This window comes from Anser cygnoides, chromosome 1 (genome assembly GCF_040182565.1).
Source record: "Anser cygnoides isolate HZ-2024a breed goose chromosome 1, Taihu_goose_T2T_genome, whole genome shotgun sequence".
NCBI lineage: Eukaryota > Metazoa > Chordata > Aves > Anseriformes > Anatidae > Anser > Anser cygnoides.
Window position 1 is genome coordinate 96,241,665 of NC_089873.1, and position 24,334 is coordinate 96,265,998.

General features: G+C 38.3%; 1 protein-coding gene across 1 annotated transcript; it reads right to left on the reverse strand.

Annotated features, from left to right (window-relative positions):
- Positions 1-1,183: 1,183 nt before the first annotated feature.
- Positions 1,184-24,146, reverse strand: ATG3 (autophagy related 3). The gene is made up of 12 exons (XM_048058058.2): positions 23,968-24,146; positions 21,863-21,904; positions 18,662-18,711; positions 17,418-17,488; positions 15,650-15,757; positions 13,591-13,640; positions 11,688-11,769; positions 11,136-11,170; positions 10,263-10,418; positions 9,461-9,588; positions 3,384-3,452; positions 1,184-1,448 (listed from the first exon to the last, which is right to left on the reverse strand). The coding sequence occupies exons 1-12, from the start codon at positions 24,037-24,039 to the stop codon at positions 1,367-1,369; spliced, it is 945 nt and encodes a 314-aa protein (XP_047914015.1). The 5' UTR covers positions 24,040-24,146; the 3' UTR covers positions 1,184-1,366.
- Positions 24,147-24,334: the final 188 nt, after the last annotated feature.

Below are 24,334 nucleotides of genomic sequence, written 5' to 3' on the forward strand. Positions count from 1 at the left end.
CCCCCCCCCCCCCCCCCCAAATAAAAAAACAAAACAAACCACCACATACATTTTTTGGGTGGAGAACAGCTATTTCCTTTGTTACCAAAAAATTCAACACATCTTCGAAATGAATCTGATAGGAAAATCCTATGACATGACTCAGAGGGTGTGGCTAAGTTTTAATGTGTTTCAGCCAGCATTACTCTTCACTTATGTAGACACTGCTTTAAATATTGTCCAAGAAAGAGGTGAAAATTGGTATCAAAAGAGGAAAGCTGTTTTAAGCAAAGAACAGAGAAATTGATTATAGACCCTCATAAGTAAGAACATAGTACACAGGACAGCCAAGACAGGGATCAGTTGTGCCAAGCTTCCTACCAACTGTAAGTTCAGAAAATTCAGACAACCAACTTTGGATAATCCTGTAGAACGAGGGTTGGATGTTTGTGAGACAAAGATGTTGTTGTGAAAGCTACAAAGACTCTAAGTGAAGCTATGACATACACATGACAGTCCTTTTCTCCCATCTTCATCAATGATGAACTTGCATTTTATAGGGCAGAAGATAGCTGCCAAAGCCTGGATGTGTCTGCAATACCTGAATTCAAACAACATTATGGACACTAACTTAAAATGGAAATCATGCTATTAAGCTGCAAGTTAGCATAGTCTAGGTTGGGACAAATTGTCAAGTTTGAACCCTGCTCTAACACAATCTTCTCCCTCCTTCCATCCGTAATTTTGTCAATAAGACTGTTCTTGCATTTATTACAAGTTGAACAGGCTACATACTAATACTCCTTTGTCTCTCCAAAAATGCCATCTCCAAATGCTAGTCTTGCTCAAGTGTAAATCTGAATCACCTTTCAAAGAATGTTATTTACAACTGCTTTAGTTTAAGACGTAGTTAAGTTTTCCTAGTAAGATCATCGCTTATTTTCCTTCAGCTTTCAAAGTCTTCCGCCAATTAGAGGAAACAACCATTCATAACTAAGGGAAAAAACAACTTGTCTCTCAAGTGAATTTAAATCAGAGAAGTAAGTCACATTTTCAGGAATCATCTTAAGGATGAAGCCAAAAAGATTAGGCTTCTACTAGTAAAGTAGACTTTAACTTCCAACCTAGAGGAAAAAACAGTCTTCTGCTGAAAGGAAATTGAAAGAATTATGGAGAAAAAATCCACCTTTTATTGCAGTATATGTATAGGAATGAAAGTGATTTATTTATTACACACAGACTTTTATTAAAAAGGCTGGTAATGGAACATTTTATTTTAATGCATTGACTTGATAAAAGGTTAGTTACAGAAATTGTGTATTATGTTGTATGTCACATGGAAGGGTTATTTAAAAAAAGATTTGATAGACGATCTCTCTTATTTTAGTTACATCGTAAAGTGCCTTGTGTAGTCATATTCTATTGTCGGAATGACTGCTTGTACAAATTTCAAGAAAATAAGAAGGTACCTGTGTTTGTTGTTAAGGAAATGGTGCAGCAGCTAGAAATCCTCAACCCCCCAACCCGCAAACATACCAGCAGTCACATGCAATGGTCTGCTCAACAGTTTTTCTTGCTAGTAGGAAAACAGTACTTAAAAATTATACAGTTAGAGACTGGGAAATTTATACAGTAGAACTCTATTAGTAACATCTGATGCTCCTCCAAATACACAGACCTTTCTTTTTCAAGTTAAAGCAAGGAAACAGAAGTTACTTTCAATAAATCTTACAAACTACACAAAAATTTGTGATCCCATTTACATACTTAATATTCGTAATTAACAAATGCCAAGGTAAACTGCAGCTAGAAAGGCTAATTCCTAGCTACCTTCCTGTAACTGCAGGGAAAGCAGGCTCCTCGGTGGCTCAGAAAAAGAAGTTGCTGTTCTGAACAATTCTTTGGAAGAGCTCCTTCCTGTTGATGAGGGAAAGTAGAGAAATTAGCTTTGCTAAGCTTTGAAGTCTGCCTTCCTTGAAGCCTTCCTAGTCTCCCTTATGAGTCACCTTCAAACACTTGTTGTGTCCCAATCTGTAATGTGGAATATGCTGGATAATTGCAAAGCTAAAGCGTCTGTCCAATTGGGACTGAGACAGACAGACAACCAAAAAGAAAAATAAATCACAACTTACGATAATTATGTTATACTGGTACTTGATAGAAGAAAGAAATACTGCTTTGGCACAGTCTCATTGACCATTTTTTGACAAACACAAACTACATGACAATGATGTACAAAACTGTCTGTTAAAAACCCTCAATTATGTTAGCAATAGCAAAAAAAAAAGTAATAAAAATCTTGAAAATAAGCTATTTCAAACTACTGAGAAGCAGACAGCTTCAACTAACCAGATGTATTTTCCAGTTCATTTTCAGTTGCTGCACAAATTTAGCAAGTCTCAACTCGGTGAACATGAATTTTACTGATTCAGGGCCTCTAGCTTGTCAGTAATCCCCTCCTTTGCTTCCCTTGTAGCTGCAAAAGCAGTTAGATTACTGTTCTGAAAGGATTTACTTGCTTTTAATACCAAGGTTATTTCAATTATAAAGTACAGTACCAATTACTACAAGCATAACGCCAGTCACTTGACTGAAAGGAAATTGTTAGGCATTCCGTACTGATGCTCAGAACGATGTCATCTTCATTGCTTTGTCAGCCTAGTGTTTTACTAAAGCAAGGTTTGTCAAATATTCTCTTCACTCCATGTGAGCAGTAATAGGATCTAATAGGATCTCACACCTGTCAGAAATGAATCTCAGAGCCAAATCTAACACAGAAGCAGCATCTCTTTACCGAAAGGGTTGTTAGGCACTGGAATGGGCTGCCCAGGGAAGTGGTTGAGTCACCATCCCTGGAGGTCTTCAAAAGACGTTCAGATGTAGAGCTTAGTGATATGGTTTAGTGGAGGACTTGTTAGTGTTAGGTCAGAGGTTGGACTAGGTGATCTTGGCAGTCTCTTCCAACCTAGATGATTCTGTGATCTCTCATATTTGTAAGTCTTTACTATAAGGTAATATAATAGCATGGATTCCCAAACTACACTTAAGCATGTATCAACTCTGACCACACTCTATGAACCTCCAGCTCAACCTCCTAATACATCCTCCTACATCAGACTATCAGTTCTATACTCACAGCTACTTCCTTCACACCTGTACAGAGACTCAACCCCTGTTCCTTCAACACTACCTACTTTCCCCTGTGGTTCCTGCCCCACTCCCTGCAAGTGATTAGTGGTGTTTGTTTGGACAGAAGATCTCATCCCAGAACTCTATTGTGCTACCAAAACAGTTGTTTACTGCTTTCACACACCACTGTATTTCAGTTTAGGAACCCTTAGGTAACAGCTCCTTACAGTGCAAAAAAATCTCTAGAAATACCACGCAGTAATGAAAAAGGATACATGTGAACTCCAAGTTCTCCCCCACCTTCTGCAACAGTCTCAATTATTTTCTTCATCACTTCTGCATGCCTGAAAAACAGTAAAAATATTTTAAAGATAAAGCAACTCCCTCTTCATTTCAGTAAGATTATATTTTGCGCAAACTAAATTTTGGACGGTTAGCTTCAGCGCAGGAGGAAGAAATTTTCAGTTTATTAAAAGAGAAATCGAACAATAACTGAAAATATTAAGTCATGAACATAACATTATTTGCCAGCCCCTTACATTGACAAGACAAGGAGAGGATGCGCTATGCTACAATGTATTCTGAGTAGCACAGTGAGAGGCATTCTGCTTGCCGCTAGTATATCTGTTAATTGTGAAACACCAAAGAAAGCACCAGGAAAGGTAATCCTTACCAGAAGCAGCTAGCCACCAGACATTCCCAGATGACCCTTCAGAAGATGACTAGATATTGCTGTAGCTTTTTTTTGCTGCCTCTTCTAAACTTTTAAATTTGCTTAAGTTGAGAGATAAAATACTTACATAATTCATAAAGCTTCCTGGAAAAGCCAGGCTAAACCATCCCTACATAAAACACCTTTTTGCTCTGGGACTGACTAGGGAAACTTTCCCTGGCTACAGCTGTAGCATGGGTTCTATGGCAACAATTTCTAAATTATCTTCTGCTCACTCATGACTAAAATCATGCCAAGGTTTAATCTGACGAACTCTCTAAATCAGATTACTACTGTGCAGTGGAAGATGAACATTTCTTCATGTGACTGTACTTTGAGGTTAAGTCAGTGACTTACCAGAGCTACTATGAACCACACAAATACTTGTTTACAAAGCCGATCATAGGACTATGACATGGAATTACAAAAGAACTGAGATGAGAAGAATTAGAAAAGACTCTGGTCATCATCTAGTCCCGACCTCCCTGTGCAAGGAATAGTGAGCTAGAACAGATTGCTCAGGGATGATGTCTGGTCTAGCTTTGAATATCTCCAACAATGAACACTTCAGATCTTTTCAAGACCAGTTATAATTTAGGAATAATGGTCTTGTGTTCAGGATAGCTCTTCTACCTCATAACCTATGGGATGAAGAACATACCAAATCAGAAAACTACTGTATGGTTAATTGAGGTTTTATTTATATATTCTTAACCCAAACTCACCTTACTTTCATCTAAGCATCAACACTATTTTAAATTCATGATTCTGCAGGCAATCGTGATCAGAGGCACCATATAGTTCTGTGGACACTCACTTATACAAGACTTCAAGCTAGTCAACAATAGTAGTTTAAAAAAGCCATCCTGAACAACTATGTGCCTATGAGATCTAGAAAGAGTGGTAAGTACAGTTTGCGTAACTTACTGAACACGCTTTGATGTTGTTATGCAAATCTAAATAACTGAGTAATTGTTGGCATTCAGCAGTCACCTCTGAAGTTAATCATTCTGACAGTGACTGTGAACACAAGGAAGGAAGCTGTTGCAAAATTACCAAGACACATTGTAAACAGGAACATGTACGTCTGGGGAAATACAGAAGGTCAGCATTTGTCATTTACTGTGCTGCTGATCTGTATAAGCCAGCTACTCTTCACAGTTGATTGCAGTTCTGGATCCTCACGATGCCATGGCAGAACACATGCTGCATGTGGTACCAAGGCCAGTTACTTCAACATAGGAAGCTCACTGCTGTTAAAGCTTAAGTTTTGACCTCATCTGTAATGGTGGGCAATTTTTTGTACTGGCACAGAGTACAGGCCACCCCATAGCTGTTAGAAGTGTTTTATAGGATACTGGTTCAATCACATACATCTTAATGACAATTGTTCTTTTTTTTTTTTTTTTTAAAAGGACTAGAGTTATCTCAAATTCTTTAACAGCCATCATAATAGTCATTCTTACAGTTACTTGGGAGCAGCTTTTTAAGAACCTTACAAATTCTCAAAAGTTGGTTTCCTTCCATTAGGAAATTTTGAGGAATTAACATGAAGCATACACCTCCCCCTCCATATAAAAGGAATACGATAACTTTGGGAGAAATGTAATCTAAAACATCCTATCTAGAAATCTCAAAGCTGAAAGATTATTTTTATTTTACTCTGAATAAGAACTCCCCAGAGATAAGTGGTTGTCTTAATTCAAGGTGACTAAATACTACGTGCTCACCAATGCTTGTTCCAGGACCTGTTTGTAGATCACTTGAGCTAACAAATAGGTCAGTCATTTGAAACACCTACTAAAATCCCCTAAATTACTTTCAGGTATTACTTGAATCACCTCAAGAATTGGTTGATATGAGTTATTCATATTCCAAGTCAGAAATACCACTGTTGCTACTGAAAAGAAATTGAAATATATAGAGTTAAGACCATACATTAAGGGGCTATAAATAAATTGAAAGCTGCTGATTTCTTAGACTGATAAGACAACCATTTATGCTTTCACTGGGAGTTTTTGCTTTTTAAGCGAAGAACCCCCTTCCTATGCTTTGCGACTAAAACTTTTCATTAAAGAAATAAATTTCACAATGGAATTCAGCAAAGTTGACATATTGACATTCTCTGAGTATCAGCTGGAAGGGAGACATCACATAAGAATCAATAAAGGCCATCCAGATATATTGGGGGAAAAAAAGAAAAATCTCACAAAACACGTACCACCACCAGAAGTGATTGATCTGCCCTAGTTAACTGGTTCGATGGTTCATTCGTAGAACTGATATGAACAGTGAGAATTGTGATTAAAACAGTTTCTAGCAATTAATGAGGAAGTTGAGTATGTTCCTGCCAGTACCATAAAAATGCTGACAAGAAATAAATCTTCCAGCAGAGCTGCAAGATGAACAGTTTCAACTAATTACTCAAAATAGAAGCAATCTTAAGCAGCTGCCCATGGCAATCATCTTCACTCCACCACCCTATTTCTCTTTTTTCTCTGACGCAGGACAAAGGGATATATGCATCACAAGAACAACCAAGCAAGGTTAGGGCCATCCAAACACCTTACATTACACAATATTTGTAATGTGTAGGGAAGCAACAGCAGCAGAGCTAGATAAACACTGGAACTTCCCAGCTAAATTAAGAAAACCAGTACTTTGGGCCTTTTTTTTTTAAAAAAAAAAAAAGTCTCGAAAGTCCAGACTTTCTTAGCTGTAAGCTTTATTAAGTTAAAGAGATGGAACAGCTCGCCTTGGAGAACAAGAGAACATACCTAATGCTTCAAAAGTCAAGCAGCATGAGAATCTAATTTAGCCAAGGTCTTTACAGCACTGGTACCCAGCAGTCTCATAGAATTCATAGAAAACCATTTGAAACATCCATTTTAGCTATGCTATCAGTCACTTTTCACATTCTCAAGCCTTTCCCAGGTCAAGCAGGTGCCAGTCAACTAGACTGCCTTGTTTCTGAGAAGGCTACATTTAAGATTGACAAATTGGTCTCACTGCAACACCTATTTTCTTTTTTGTTCTTAAAAGAACAATCACAGCAAGTTTGATGATGCAAATTGTTTCTTCAAGAGTAGATGTGGATTACATAACAAGGGCACTGAAACTTCACTCACTTCACATGAAAAAATGAAAAGATACACTCTCAGCTCTCCTTCCAGAAAAGGAAAATTCAATCCAAGTTCACAGGCTAGCATTAAACTGGTTCTTCCTCTGCGAAGGAGTTTGCAAAATTGAACAGGTTACATTGTAGTCACAGCCCTACACAAACCCTACCTAGTTAACAAGGGCTGTCATGCCCAAATGTCTTGTCATGTTTGTTTGTTCTCAGAGTGCCCTCCACCGTGCATCCATCAACAGAAGCTTCTTCACAACCAACTTAGTAGCAGGGCTTTCAGCAGTGAGTAAAGTAAACCATGGCATCATGCATTTTTTTTTTTTTCTTTGCTTTGGTTAGTCATCTTCCTAGTCACTCTTAAGCCTTCCTACATTCATCCCACCTGATACTCCTTCAAAAGTACTAGCTGTGCAAAGAGCTGGATGCACTTTTTTCTTCCAAAACCCCACTTACTGCAAACAAGACAGAGTAACAAATAGGTTGACATACTAAGATTTCTATCTTCATATGTTACAAGAATCTTTGCATCACACCAGAGGTCTACCTCATTATCTGACAAATTCATAGTACATGCCCAAGAAGCCTGAGCGAGCGCCTTGTAATACTTCCCCAAAATATTTCAAGTCTCCAGCAGTACACAGCCCAGAGATGCCCTAATACTGAAGCTGTAACTTCACTTGTAACAACTCTTAACAGACTTTCTTTCATTATATTGCCTGAACAACTTTAGTTTAATTAGATGTATGCATAATTTACTCCTTTTTCTGGCTTTCAGCATGCAAGTAGTGAGTTGTGTTCAATGCCACTAGTTTTACTATTTAGAAGAGGAAAAAAAATGAACACCTATCATTTATTCTCCTTCTGCAGAGTTCGTGATAGAGGAGGTCACAGAAACCAGAACTCCCTCCTTAGCAGCATTTTGCTAGCTGAAGGGTGGCATGTTATTCAAATAATTCCTTATTTGGAAGAAGCTTCATAACTGATAGCAGTTATCTCTAACACCCTCTTTGTACCTCTTCCAGTTTTAGTCTTCCTTTACCTCAGACTATAGAACTGATGACCAGAACTGTACTGCAGTATTCAATTTCTAGGTGGTGCCACACATTAATCATAGAAGCTTAATGACATTTTCTGTTCCACATTTTATTCTTTCCCTAATAGTTCTCTGCTTCCTGTACTGCTCGAGTACCAAGGCTTATGCTTTGACAAATCTACTGTTACTGCAGTCTTAAACCTGGTGATTTAAAGACCAACAATGAAGTTCACTATTTAAAAATTTCTCTAAGTCAGGTGTACAGGGGAGAAAGCTGTTTCCCACTTGTACATTGGTTTCCCTGCTCAGTATTGTTCAGACATAAGCCCAAGTGCTTGATGAAAGCAAAGATTGCTGTAAAACAGTGGTTAAAAAACTAAGATCTGGAAGAAAGACAAGATGCAGATTTCTGAAGTACGTGAATATACATCTTCATAACAAGATCAAGAGCAGCCATACACTGGTGCAAAGCTCCCATGCTCTTTGTATGTTAAGAATGGTATGTCCTTCCCACGACATGTATGGTTAATACAATTAAAGATTGCCTAAACCAGTAACAAGAGTGTTTTGAGTCTGCAAAAGCTACCATAAGCTTGTCAATGACAAGCTAATTATTTGACATCTCAGCTAGTGACGTAAGATCCACATGTGTTTCTTCAGGTACAAAGCCATTTACAAGACTGAAAGAGGCAACTGGGATTTTATTTGTTTTTATTTTAAACATATGCAAGATTATAAAGTGTATTTATTTTTTATTTTTAAGAGGAAGCCCAAACTCATATCTCCAAGATCTTAATACTACCAAGAGGTTGAGGAGTTACACCAGGATACTGGTTCTGCATCACTAGGCCACTTCACAGGAGATAAAGGCCTACCATCTAAGATGAAATACACCTTCAAAGACCTGTTAGAAAAAATATCTGTACAGCTAGTCTAACTACAGACTTCTTGTAAAATGGATAAGAAATGTGGAAAATGCAACAAAACACTGAGAACAACTGTGTTTAGCGCTTGTGTTCAACAAATAGTGTGGCATGTAGAGGACTTACTTATGAGTATAAAATTTCAAGGACTGCTAGAGGAGCAGAAGGTAGCAATTACAAAATAGGAAAGTTATTTCACACTGAAATAGCTTTTTTCTTCTCCCAGAGTACACGTTATGCAGCAAATTAACACATAGAACTCTTTTTTATAGCATTCTAGTAGTCTGCCATCTTCTGGAATCTATAGGAAAGTGGAGGAAAAGCAAGTTAAGCACAGAAGAGAGCTCTAACTTCATAATACACTTGCAGCAACAAACACTGAAATGACTTCCGAGAAAAGCTGTTATCTGCCTTTTACACTCCCTCAGAAGTGAGCAGACCACTATGGCAGCCACCTGTAGAAATACAGCCAGAAAATCTAAACAAAATTCCTAACAAGACCAGCAAAATGCCTTATGTCTGCATCCCGAATCACACCAGAAACAAAGACATACCTGCACGGATGAACTGAGCACATTGGAGGAGGAGGAAGATGAGGATGGTTTTCAATGGTCACTGTTTTTTTGACGTGATCTTGACTAATATCTTCATACATATGCTCTACTGTTAAAGGCTGCCGTTGCTACAAGAAAAAAGGGAACATTTGAACAAAAACGTTACTGACAAAGAATCTTTTGCCCCTTCTCAACAATTCTAACATCACTAACGTATGAGGTACTGTAAGTTACAAGTATCTAACATACAACAGCTCTGAAGGTATATTGAAGGAACTGCGATAAGATCCATATGGTGTAGAAACAGCACTGCACAAAGTTTTGCTTTTAATATACAAGGTGAATGGTAAAGTCAATATATTTGAGAACCAAGGTCCTGGTTCTCATCTAGGAACTTGAGCCGTAAGTCCCCACAACTTTAACTCAAGAAATTTCATCATTAAAAGGGAAAAGTGATTTATCTAATCTTTTCCCCCGAAGATCATGAAAACACACACCTGCTTACTTGTGTAAATTGACTGGGGTTATTTCTGGTAGCTCTGTACAGCTAGTAGCTTAAGAAATAGCAGCACATGATTTTCTTTCTGTCAAATATGCTTGGTTATTAAGTACAATTTTTCAGCGAAATATTTTTTAATTCCTGCAACCCCCAAAGCCCTGTCTGCAACCCTGACTGTATAACAGGTTTTCTCACCATTTCTTCCTTTGAATTTGTTCAGTGAATAAGAAAGCAATAACAAAGTAGCCTTTCTATTTGACATGATCTAATGCCACAGAGGTGAGGAAAAAGATATAGCTATACCTCATCATATCCAAATAACCAGAGCCTTGGAGTTTGGTAATATTTGTCGTAAGTGATGTAGAGGTCGTAAGTTCTAGTCTGCAGAATAGCATCTTCCCCTCCAACATCAACTTTAGCTTTGTTAACTTCAACAATCTGTCTTGTGTCAAGTGTTGCCTGGTTTTCAAAGTAAAAATGATAATATTAGTACAGTCTTGTTTGTATTCCCTCTTGTCCCATCCTAAGTAGTTACGTAGGGCTGTAAAATTGAAATTAATGTTCTTAATTAACATTAAGAGATGTAGGACTTGGGGTTTTGCTTTAATCTTCAAAGTAGGAATACTGATTTCACACAATTTTTTTCCCCCCTTAAGTCTGATTTCTCAAGGAAGCATGCAACTACATTGTCCTATCCCCTCCATTCTTTCACCAATAACTTTTGAACTTTTTGACGATTCCAATGAAATTCAGAAGGCAGAGAGGTCTCAGTTTATGCAGGTGTCACAGACCTTAAGCAAGTACCCCAAATAACCACGCTCTCTGTTTTCCCTCATTACACTCCAGCATCCATGTAGTCAGTTGAACCCACAAGCCACTCAATTCATCACATATGAGCCTCAAGAACAATCACTGCACTTTATAATTCTTGTGAATAGAACATTGCATGTAAGCAGAGCAAAGCAGATCAACAAAGAAAGCAAAATTACTGTAACCAAAATCTTTCAGGACCTAAGAGCTAGGGTAGATTGGCAGGAGACAAATCCACAGGAAACCAAGCTCAGAAATCCCACCACTTATTATAAGCTTATGTGAAATATTTGTCATCCTTATTTTTATTTTCTGCTCATATTGGTGATAAGCATTGCAACAGACAAGACAGAACTGTTCACTCACATCATCTGTCTCCAATAGCCCACTTTCTTCATACTCTGAAAAGAAGACCCATAAAATTCCGTGTTCAGCTCATAGTTAGCTGTCATATTTCCCATTCATAAACAACTCCATTAAAAAATATCCACACATACCTAAAGATGCGTTATTCAGGGAGATCTCCCAACCCCTAAACCACATTATACCTTTTAACACAATTTGACAAAAGACTATAACAAGTACATGATGAACAATCCTTAAACGAGTAGTTTTTAGTAGACAGATTAAATGTAGGTATGAAGCCAGAATGAAGCTGTGCCATAATCCCCATTTTTTGTTTGCATCTGTGCTGCTACTCAAACTAATTTGCCACTCAACATTCACAGAGATTTCATCACACAAGTTAGAGTAAACATGCATCAATAAGACCATTAAAAAGATAAAAACATGGACCTGCTTTTTTTTTTTTTTGGCATGCATTCTGTAAAAAAAAGAAAAGTAGTATTTTCTTAGAGTGTACCGCTATAGTGAAAGACCTGAAATAAATACACCCTCTCATTCAATTTAAGGAAATACCTTCCATGTCTGCAGCTTCCCCTTCATCTTCCTCATCATCATCTTCACAGGATGCTGAACGCTCTGGTATTTTTATATTATCCTTTAGAAGTTAAATTGAAAGCACTGTTTTAAGACAACAGCGTTTAAGCTACATCAACACAGTTTTACAGCTCCAGCAAGTTTAGGTCCAGTCAGCTGAACTATGCAGAAAAATAACTCCTACAATATTAACAACTATACCGAACTCACATACTTGCTTATTAAACAAGCTTAGTTTCAAAATCCTAGCATAACACTAAAAATCCACTACAAATTTCTCCTTTGACTTTGTAGTCCAGGATGACTGTATTCCTAAAAGCAATGAGTAGACATGATATTAAACAGTCAATTTCTTTTCAAATAATCCACCTACCTCAAATGAAAGGTAATGACTAAACATGTAGATTAATATTTTGTGTGAATTAATCCACAAACAACCGTGCAACAGTTCCATAATTATTTCTGAAACATTTAAGAGCCCCAAAAGGTATCACTTTTTGTTTCCTCAAACAATGATATAAAAGAGTCCAACAGAAGTGAAGAATGACACAAGCCCTCGGCCTAATTTTGTGCTGATACATAACATTTGAATCCAACAGACGATTCTAGAGAAATTTAGAAGGGGGAGGTCTCAATTTATGCTAGTTTCATGAAGACTTTAGGACAATACTCAAAATGATAAGAATTAGAAACTGCTCTAGCTGTAAGTATCACCAGACTGGTTTCCTCACTGGAAAAAAAAACAACCAGTACAAAAATACTTTGTCAAGTACTTTGGAAACAGTATATTATCATAAAAGGATTTGTCATTCTGGATTGGACTTGTGCTCCAAGAAATGATGTACTATACAACAAGCAGATTTTTTCTGCATACCAAATATAAAAATGGAAATCCAAGTCATATTACAACAGTTACGCATCACAATAATATTCTAAAAGTACTATGTTTTGTAAAAACAGATCACTTTTAGGTATTCATTAAGACTGTTTCTTCAACCCTTATGTAACGGAGTTGTGAAAAAGCAGTATTTTTACTATGTTCAGCACAATTCCATTTGAAATGGTTGAATTTCACAGTTCATCATATCAATAGTGTTTTGAGTTGTTTACAATTTGTGCAGTAACACGTGGGAGCCCATTCTCTTTCCCCTTAAACTTCAGAATCTAACGATTTATGGTTGGATAGTTTCACAAATTCTCATAAGGCATAGATGGAACTCCACTCGAGCCATCAGCTAATTTTAAAGCACTTTGTCTTTGGCTCTCTTAAGCGCATTAAGAAATACGTACATACACACATCCCTCACTTTTTTTCCAACTGTTTCCCAAGGGCTTAAGTTTCAGATTTGGCTCCTGCTACAGAGTGACTTTTTGGAAAAGTACCGATAGTGATGACTTTATAAGATATTTAAACAATTTCAGTTCTTCATGTGGATGTGAGGACACCAGTTTGTCAAATAGGACCTAATGTGTTTAAACTTTGCTTGCAGTAGTATTTAAACATTATGAATAAATACTTTATGCTCCTGCATTATTCTTCCCAAATAAAGATTTCTTTACACTGGCTCTCCAAACATTAGATTCTTGAGACACAAGGACAGTATCTACCACTGTAAACACAGTATCATTTTCAGTTTGTAGAATTCTGGCAGACTAGCTAAAGACATTGCAATAGGATCACTGCTTTGGTAAACACATGGTAATGAGGAGATACACATGCTTAAACTACTATCATGGGCTTTAAATATCAATGAGTACCTGCAACAAATCTAGTGACAAAAGTGTCTTTTAAACTTTTAGAAACAATACTAGATTGCTGAAGATAAGATTTCTATTACCTTTACATCCTGTAATAAAGCAAGAGAAATTTCAAAACAAATACCTTACTGTCTAGTGTGATCTCCTTAACTGCTTCTGTTGCACCCACTATACCTGTTAATTGAACAAGAAGTTTGCATTAAAGTTGTTGTTTCTTTGTCACAGAACACCACAGAAATAGGTTGAGAGGTTGCAGAGGTCTCAAAGCAGCATATGATTTTTCCAGTTAAATGTCACAACAATTTTAGATACTTGAAAAGCTGTTTATTTGGTGTTGGAAGTATGCTTGGAGATGGACATCCATAATGACACCATACTGTTAACGCAGAACACAACAGCACAGTTCTTGTATTTCAAGCAAATTTTGTTGATGGAACACTGCAAAGTAATTTGGATTTTTATTTTAAGGAGTTTTTACACAAAAAATGAGTTCAGCATAGGCATTCACATCACAATAGCACTCAGCTTTGTGATGAAGGCATGCATTTGTGAGTACTGAAGCATCTTGAAAGCAAAGTGTTCATGACAAAGCAATATCATGGCAGGACACAATGCTTTTAGCTGAGGAAGCAGTGGTAAAAAAAAGCCACCCCAAATCACAGTAGTATCAACTCTTCAGTACCTCCCTGTTACGTTCCTAGTTTTAATGCAGCTCTCATCTGCTGCTCTTTGGGATACATGCCAACATCTGCTTTGACACAGTATACGCATCTTATTAGCTCTTCAGATGAGAAATTGATCATTATGGAGAATAAACCTGGAACCAAATTACTGCCCACCAGGAATGCACAAATGGACCTCAACTGTTTGGGAAACAGATATGCCAGGCCAACACTGCTGGGAAACAATGCATTTCCAGTGGCTGTGTGATTGTTCAGAGAGTTTTTCCCACCCACCAGAAAAATATGTTGCTATAAAGCATATAAATGCAGACAGGTGGAAATAAATTGTCTCTTCTGACAGTGTTCGGAAACGTGGCTAGTCTAGTCAAGAGTCTTACAGCTGTGCTAGCCCAGCATGGTGACCAAAATCAGTCTACCCTAAAAACCAACCAAACTTGATAAAGCAGGAAAGGGGAACGCATACTTAATTCAACAATATGACAAAGCTTTGTCAAAAGATTTCTTTGGGGGTGTTGTATTATGAACAGCAATGCATTTAAGAGTTGCCAGCAATCAAAAACATATATATAAAAGAAAAAAGGATATCTTCTTTCACTCCTCCTCTCCCCAGCCTGGCTGAACAGCTTAGTGAGAACATCTACCAGATTACAGCAAAATGAAATACACCAAAGAAAATAAGTACTGACTGAAGTATATTCTAACCTTGGAAATGGTAGGAGACAGCATCATTGGAAGACAAGTTGATGAACTTATGACAAAACATGAAGAAAGACTAAAACTAATAAAATTGCCAGTTCTCAGAGAAGAGAAATATGATTTAAGAGGTTCTGCCAGAAAGACTAATGAGACAAATTCACGTAAACAGTAATTTTAGTCTTTATTATAAATGCAAGCCCATCTGAAGATTTCCTATGAGAAAGATCATATCTCACAGTGATCACTGTATTTAATTTTTCTTTTTCAGCCCCCTAGTCGACCTCAGATACTAAAATAAGAGTTATTTTCTAATGATTTCCCCTTTTAACTCAAACGCAACAAATTAACAAAATGTGAAATACTACAGTAATTAAAGTTTCTTTGGGTCATCATTAAGCTAAAGGATCTCAGCGTGCTTCACATACAACCTTACTAAAAGGCAGAAGTTAGCACATTCTTCAAATTAATATTTTAAAGCAATATTCTCTAAACAAGATCTTTTTAAGGAACGAACTGGTACACAGCTCTTCGACCCACCAATAACTTACTTGAACTTTAATAAGAGAATAATAAAATACTGTCAACCAAACCCCCCTGAAAAGCAGCCTATTTCAGGCATACAAGCACACAGTTAAATACCTAAGCAGCCATGTACAGAGCAAGTGGGTAGCTGGCACTGTAACTTATTTTTCCCAGATTAGATAATGGAACATAGCCATCTGAGAAAGATTTTACCTTCTAATAGTGGAAACTGATTATCTTATCAATTACCAAATGCAAAGTTTGAAGCGAGACTTTGAATACCTGCATTGTGAAAGGTGTCTACCCATCCCCCATCACCATCATCTTCTTCTATAATTGCTTCCTGCTCATCTGAGTACTCCATCTGCTTACATCTTTTGTAGCACGGAACTGCAAAAAAATCGCACATCAAAATGATTGCAGCCATTCTATACAAAATCAGATGGAAGTATGAAGTTATCATACAAAGCCTTCTGAAATACGGTAGTCTCTCACATATCCTTATTTAAGGAATTCTAGAGCTATATTTCAAACGCAAAAGCACAAACTTAAATATGGTAAGAGGTGTTTTATCTCATTGCAGTGCATCACTTGCAGTGACCGGAAAAAGCTTATTCTTGCAACCCACTAGAACATTTTCATCCAAACTCACGAGGATCAGAAAAGCTAACCTCTCATGTCTCCTTAGGCTGCCTAGTCATTTGCTAACAACTGGAGACAACCTACTAGTTCTCTTCACATCACCAAAACATTTCTAGTCCAAGAGCAACTTTGCTTATATCAGCATCAGTTTACTGAATTGATTTGTCTTCTGCTAAAAGTTTACATCAGCAATTATTAAGCATAGCTAATTTATCATGTTAATTATCTCAAAGGTTGGAAGAGGTTAGAATTAATACGTTATTTAGACTAACTTCAGTCACATGCATTACATCACTGTTCAAGCACAGATTTAAACAAAGTTTTCAGAAAAATTAACAGGAAGAATGCAGAAAGCAAGAACTATGTCAAAAATGCTCATTTTCAGAAAGAGAGGGTATGAAAGAGTGAAGAGAGGTTGTCCACACTTCCAAAATGAGGTCTGTAGCATGGCTCTTGGTTTCACCCTTAGCCCATAACTTCTACTCATGGGGTAGGCCAATGCATCATTACCAGCATGGATGGCATGAACAGGAAACCTTTTATAAGGTGTCCTAGAAGGGCCACAGCAATGTGGGACCCTGGAAGCAGGAGAAAAGAGAAATAAAGTTGGCCATGCAGCCATCAAGACCATCTCAGCAAAGTCTGTCCAACACTACTATTAGCATTTTCACATGACAGTTCCCTGCAAGACTCTGAAAGCCTGCAAGTGAAATCAAAGGATGAAATTACAACCCATTGCAAGTACAAATCTCTTCAGGATCCCTTCAGTTCTGCAAGTACTTCTAATGACATTACCTTGACATATTTTGATACAAGATCTCTCAAGAAAATGATTTTGCCGTGATTGTGTTGCAACCTTATCTTTCTCACGCATTTTATTAAAAAGGTAGTAATCACAAATATTATATATATATATAACTGTGAATCTGATCAAAATTTGATTTAAAAATGTATTTTATATCACTGCTATTGAAAGGAATACTAACATTAGTTACACATCTGAACTAGAAGCATTGGTGTCACCATGAAAGACATTCTAGGTACACTTCCATAACCCAGGTTTTCCCAAAAAAGAGGAAAATAAAGCTATTTTCGTTTTAGAAACTGAATGTGAGCTGAAGGGCAGGAAAAAAATAAACAGGCAGATAAGGAGGTTTTATGATACTTAAGCTTCATTTCTACTTCAGTAAGGCAAACTGCATTACTAGTATAAAGCCCTAGTAGCAACTGGTCTAAAGAAGAGATTTTAGATGTGCAGGATTTTTTTTTTTTTTAATATCCCAAAGCCAAAACATCCAAAGTGCAAGATATTTGCTTCCCCTGTCAATACAGACAATCAGTAGAGTTGATAGCACAATCAATCATGCTATCAATCCTAAGAACACTTATATTTAAACTTCAGCCTTACCATTTTTAGTTACCAAAAACTGTTTGTCTGTTGGCAGATAAGCCTTGACTTTTAGTTCTTCTCCTGAAGCCCTGCAAAATGAAGTGCACCATAAAAGGTTGAGAATTTGATGATGTGCAAAAGAACCCTATTTTCAACTTATACAAAGAACATTCTACATACTTCTCTTGCCCTTTTCTCAGAATTTGTTTGCTATGACTTTACTCTTGGCTACAGAGAGATTTTGATCTAGGTATGAGGTCAAAAAGGTTGGCCACTCCTAAACTACAAAGTCTTGGATCAAAAACTATTTGCTGATTCACTAACTACTTAGGAACTACAAGCAAAGATGGGTTGACAGAGGAATCTAGTCTATATGAAACGTACTAGGATCAGCAACAACATAGTCCCAAGTGTTTGTAGGGATTAACTTCAGAAAAAGCAAGAAAGACTTGTAAAGATAGTCAAACTGGCAATAGTCACCAGAGCTCACATTATTTAAGCACTTGCTTTCGCCTTCAGTGTTTTTTGGTTTGGAATAAGAGTCTAAGCTTCTAAATAGCCTGTTGCCAACTGCTGACACACAGACCTGATTAAACATTTTCTCTGAAGGAGACAGTAAAAAGGCAAGAAACAATGATTCATGTATAACAATTCCTCCTTCATCTGTTCATGGCCCGGTATAGAGCCAAGAACCTTGATGATACCAACTGCACAGACTGATTAGTTTTATAATGCAAGACATTAATAAAACATAAGTACCTTACTTGCACCCTTACCATACACAAAAGATAAGGGATTTCTGAGGGCAAGCACAGCAAAGTTAGCTGATGTGGGCCAACTTGAAAATATTTAACCAACAAGCTTTTGTTTAAAATATACCAAATACAACTTGTTCTCAGCAATTTCAGTTGGACATGGCCTTTGCTTTTTCAATCACCATTACTAAGACAAACTCAGGGAGACACACTGATGCTGCAGCTGAACACTGAAAGCATGCATGGTATACACTAGCTTATTTTCTCTAGAGCCTTTGGGAAACAAATAAAAGATCCCCGAACAAATCCTCATTTCCACTACCACTACACAGAACAATAAATAAGACCTGCTTGACTTACAGTTCATATCACTTCATCACAGAAATAGCATAAGTTCTACTGCAAGAGTCAGTGTATTATTCTGAAATGATGAATTGTATCCAATGGAAACACACAAAAGCATAAGTAGGGATGCTAACTTTCCTTAATTATTTTGATTTTGCTTACCATTGCCAAGTAGGACAGTGGTGAACTAAGTGATCCCCAGCTGCAACAAACTGTTAAGACAAAAAAAATAAAGTACTGTTAAATACAGAGTAAGGAAGCAATTTCCGTAATAGTAATATTTCACTCATGTATTCCTCTGATAGTTCTTATTTACAATATCAGTTTATATTATTTTGATGCTTTACCAATTTTTCAGCTAATCATAAAGACTAAAGTAACTTCACCTGAAGGAAATGCATACTAAGCACTGCTTCCTAGGCCAAGTAACACTGTTTACTCTGTAATGAATAAGCTGCTTTTCTTTGCTACTCTTCAAAGTTTTACAAAGACACTCGAGATTAATATGAGAAGATGAATACTTGAACTTAAGCTTTCCCCTAAAACCAAACCAAAAGAGGTATTTCTGTATTTCACTTGAGTTTCAGCTACAAGATGTTTCTCTTCTAGTGTTCAAAACAATTTTGCAGCAAGAGAGGACGTGAGATTGTCACCATTTCATTGAACTAGTGAGAGAACTGCAACAGAAGAATAAATAGTATGCTTTAGATAATGACCGTCACCATGTATCACCGACTAATGTTTACTAGATATGGATAACCAAGTACTTCGAACATTGAGAAAAACTTGTGTAGAACTTTATTATGAAGAAATAGCTTTTAAAAATCTTCACTCCACTTGTTCTTATTATCAGACAAAACAGCTTTTTTAAAATCACATCACCTTTTCAAAGCAATATTGGATATGCTGTACTAGACTTGCATACCAAGTCAAAATCCACACAGCAAATTCTAACCCACTGGACTTAGTTTTTCCTACACAAATTGGAGAAGGTGAACCTGCATTTAAGGATAGCAATTTGTGTGCTCTATGCATTAGTGCCTTTTGAAAAGAAGGTGCATGCCTACTCCTGCAATCGCTTTGTCTTAAAACACCAGGTTACAATAATGTACTTCCAGGCTGACTACAAGCTGTTATGGAGTGACACAGTAGGCTTGGAGTGCCTGCCAATGCAAGGCACATCGGTGTAGTAGAATCACAGAATCATCTAGGTATCACAGAATCACATAAAATACCACAACATGTATTGCAAGCAGATTAGCAGATTTAATCTCCGCAAAAGTGATTTCTTTCAGCCACTTTCCATGAAAAATCTCTAGCTAAAGTGAAATATTCACTTTAAAGAAAACAGTAATCTCTTCCAATACACATGGAAATTAAAAAAAAACACATTAGGGTTTACCTAATAATAAATAACACATGAAACTTTAAAATCATTTAAAATTCTCTGTTCAGAGAATTGGAACAGTGTTTGTAGTTCCAATGTTGAAGGACATTATTTAAGATGAAAAATTCAAAGCATTCTTTGGAAGTCTATGAATGCAAAAAACTAAAAACAATACTTAAATTTCTTCTCCATTTTCTTCAGCCTAAACAGCATAATTAAACTAGTTGGTTTCACTTTCTATTTCTAAAGCACTAACATTACCATACCGGAATTGGTACAGCAAAAGTGGCAAGAAAACAATTTGAGATTTGTCTGTACTTACATATGAAATGAAAACGGCTACCTTTCTGAGGTATTAGCTAGCAAGAACTCATGACAGGCAAGAATTTGCTAAAATTAAATCAACTACACTGATAAATGAAAAAAATACAGATGTTGAATTTGATCAGTCATCATTAGCCTTATCACTAATAGACTCCTCTTCAGAGACAAGCCACAAGAGCCACACAGTTTATCACAATGGTGAGTGTCTCAGACTAAGATACAGGCAGAGCAGGTTAAACTGAGATTCATTACTCACAAAATCCAAACTCATTCAAAGATAACATCCTAGCATCATCACAGCTGATATCAGTTCTCTAGCAATCACTACTATATCAAGATCAAAATCATCAGGGAATGGGAAAGACTGTCAAAGGGACAATCAGCAGATCATGCTCCTGTCCTATCTAAGTTTAACAAGACAAACAGTCTTGCTGTATAACGATTTCCCTTCAACATGGCTTTGAAGGACCTGTTCTATTCATCCTATCAGCATCTATGTTTATAACACATACTACTTGCATTCTTTTACTGGTGTTTAAATGCTGCAGTTTAATCTAACTCAGCGTGGTTCTTGCTATGTTCTATAGAAAGTATATTGTCTTTCAGTCCTATTGCAAAGTTCTCTCCTACATATCACAGAGGAATTAAACATTAGTAGATGTATCTACTTTATCTGTAAACAGTTTTTATCTATAATACATCAGTATGTAAAATACACAGACACCTATACACACACAATTATCAGAACACCATGTTGCTAAGCCTGTCTTTCTGAGTAGTACTCCCATGGATCACAGAAACCACAAGTGCTTGCATGCCTTGCAACAGAGCAGAAAAATGCTTGCTACCAACATTAGGAAAGACACTTTTGCCCACATACACTACCTGTACCAGTTATAATTTGTTCTCTCCCATCTTCACGTTTGTACGCTGTCTCATTTTTCTTTCATTCTACCTAACAGTCTGGACACTGTTCTTATACCTCTGTAAAGACAACGTATTTTCAGAACAACAGCATTTTAACATGAAAAAAGCAGCACAGGGAAGCCTAAATAGCACTGCAAAATCAGTGCTAATATTTTAGAAAAATTCTTGTTGGTTTTTGTTCACAGCAAACTCCTTTAAAAACTACAACTGCTTGGCATTAAACCAAAACACAATCACTCTGAAGCAGCCTCTTGGGGTTGGGAGAGGGATGCTTGCTGTGAACAAGCATATATAATGATTTAGCCACAGCCTTGGAAGGAACTGAAAGAGAAGAAAGAGAGGACTGTTTCCAAGACACAGTAGTACAAGTTCTCCTTTGAATTGCTTATGGAAAAGACCTTTGAAACAAACATATTCCTGTTTACTTCCATGATATATATGGAGTTGTTGACCCAGCATGAGCTTCCTTATTAGTGTTTTAGGATGTAATACAGGAAAAGACAATCCACATTCAGATGCCACGCTGCATTTCGAGAAGAATTCTGCTGTTTATCTACTTCACCTGAAGAGTAACAAGGCCATTTAGAACTTCCACAGCATGGAAATTGTTTCAAGAAGGAACTGGCAAAGGCGTAAACAGTTTGAGATGAGCATGATCATTGTGAGTAAAAGTTGTATTTAGAAAATATAGAAGTACTAATATTTCAAAGGTTCTAAGTACTTACTTCTTCAGGTGTAATTACTCCAGTTTCTTTAAATTTGGACTCCTGCAATAAAAAAAAAAGTCAGAAATTGTGAGTTCTGCTGGCAAATCAACATACCCACTTTACTGGTAAATAAAAGTATCTGCAAGACTTTCATCTTGCAACTAGCTCAGTCCACACAGATCTCTGAAGCAACTTGGAGGCAGCCTCTGCCTGGGCCGATATAAGATTAAAATATATTAGTAAGATGTATAAGTAAGACCTGACAAAATTACTTAGATGCAGGATCTGGGGAAATTGTGAAAAGATTACATACGCAAAGTAATTTTTTGATGTAGCCAATTATATCAACAAATAATAAAAGAAGACTTCTTACACCCTGTGTTACATTCACCAGTAAGAGACGGGAAACCAGCTAGAATTTAATGATCCTCTCAGTCAGGACTTTGGGACTGTTTCTTAGCACCAAACAGCAGTGCAATGCATTGATACAAAGGTTTTTAGTTAAGAAACCTAATATTTGGCTACAACTTCAGCTTACTCAATCATTGGGAAAGCATTAAAGAAAACCAGCCACTGCTTAACCTAGTTATTCTTGACACTTAACCCTGGTGCACACTACCACCTGTGTTATATAAAGGGAAATGAGCACACCTATTTCATGAACACATCTGATACCTTTCTCTGCCATAATGTCTCTAAAGAAGAGACATTTAAGGACAATATTAAGAAAAGCAAACTGGCTGCTGTGCAGACATCATAGTATCACTCTATGCAGTTAACAAAAAATCAAAGAAACCCAAACAGCTATAATTTAGCTATTTGGATTACCACAAAACTAAGAACTCCTGATAACACATTATGCAACATCACACTAGAGTCAGCTTACTATTTAAAACCTCAACATTAACTACATGCATTATGCAACATGCACAAACTTGTGCTTCTGGAATTACAGAAGGAAACATGTAAAATACCCACACTCTGTTCCCTGAGGTAAATAGTTCACTTTTTCATCTTAAAGCATCCTGTGGTATGCAAGCTAGCGCGAGACACAAGCCTAGTTTCTTTCTGAAGGAATAGGAGCATTATTTCAAGCCCCTTGTAAAGGGAACATATACACATATTATCACCTCCCCCACGTGGGAGGGTCCACCTTGTCTCCCAGCCGCTAGCTGTACATCTGGTCACACAAATTCCTCCGCTGTTCACAGTAGAATAAAGTGCCAGCCGCTCAACAACAAGCGTATGTGGTGAACACGTCACTTCACATTTCCACACCACAACTTCACTGCAGCACGCATTGGTGGTCAAACCTAGGAAGATCCACTATCCAGGCAGGATACCTCAAAGGGACAAGTTCAAATAATAATTGCGTATCGCTGCCTTCAACCCAAAGATCTAAACTGCAAGGCATAAGGCGCACAGAAGGTCACACTGTAAAACTACAGGCAGAGAGATTGATGCTGTAAATAATTACAGTAGAAATATTAAATGCGAGAATCATAGAAACATTAAGGTTGGAAAAGACCTTCAAGATCATCTAGTCCAACCATCACTCTACCAGCAATGTCACCCACTAAACCGTGTCCGTAAGCACCAGGGACATCTCCTTGAACACCCCCAGGGACGGTGACTCCACCACCTCGCTGGGCAACCCGTTGCAATGCCTGACTGCTCTTTCTGAGAAGAAATGCCTCCTCATTTCCAACCTAAACCTCCCCTGGCACAACTTGAGGCCATTCCCTCTAGTCCTATCACTAGTTAGCTGCGAAAAGAGGCCGAACCCCAGCTCCCCACACCTTTCAGGTAGCTGTAGAGGGCAATGAGGTCTCCCCTGAGCCTCCTCTTCTCCAGACTAAACAACCCCAGCTCCCTCAGCCGCCCCTCATGGGACTTGTGCTCCAGGCCCTTCACCAGCCTCGCAGCCCTCCCCTGGACACTCTCCAGGGCCCCGCTGCCCTTCCTGCGGCCAGGAGCCGCCCCCGCCCACCCGCAGGAGCCGCGCTCTCCCCCCGGAGCCACCGCAGCCCCTTCCCCACCGCGGGCTCACGCTGGGGAGGGGGGGGGCACGGCTCAGCGCCGCCCCGTTACCGCCTCCAGCGCCTGCCCGCCCCCTGCGGCACCTTGAGCACGGGGGTGAGGTACTCGGCCACCTCCAGGGCCTTCCCCTTCACCGTGTTGATGACGCTCTGCATGCCGCCGGGCCCCCCGAGCCGAGCTCAGCCCAGCCGCCCGCCGAGCGATGGCCGCGGCGCCGCCCCCGGTCCTCCCCCCCACCGCCCCCCTGTCACGTGACCCGCTGCCATTTTCTCCCCTCCCTCTGTCCCCTCGTCGCGCCCATGACGCGACGGCGGGGCTGGCAAAGCGGGGCTGGACCTCCCCGCGCATGCGCGCCGCTGGGGAAGAGGCCAGGAGGGGTGACGTGACGGGGTAAGGGCAAGAGCGCCGATGGGAGGGGCGGGTGAGGTGGCAGAGGCGCGGGGGGAGGGG

Bases quoted from the DNA above. Each gene is read 5' to 3' on its own strand.
- ATG3 (XM_048058058.2), bottom strand. From the start codon at position 24,039: ATGCAGAGCGTCATCAACACGGTGAAGGGGAAGGCCCTGGAGGTGGCC. The intron at 17,489-18,661 runs GTAAGCAAAATC...TTCATTTTGCAG, and splicing joins CACTGTCCTACTTGGCAATG to GGCTTCAGGAGAAGAACTAA. The intron at 13,641-15,649 runs GTATTCAAAGTC...TTCAATTAACAG, and splicing joins AGACACCTTTCACAATGCAG to GTATAGTGGGTGCAACAGAA.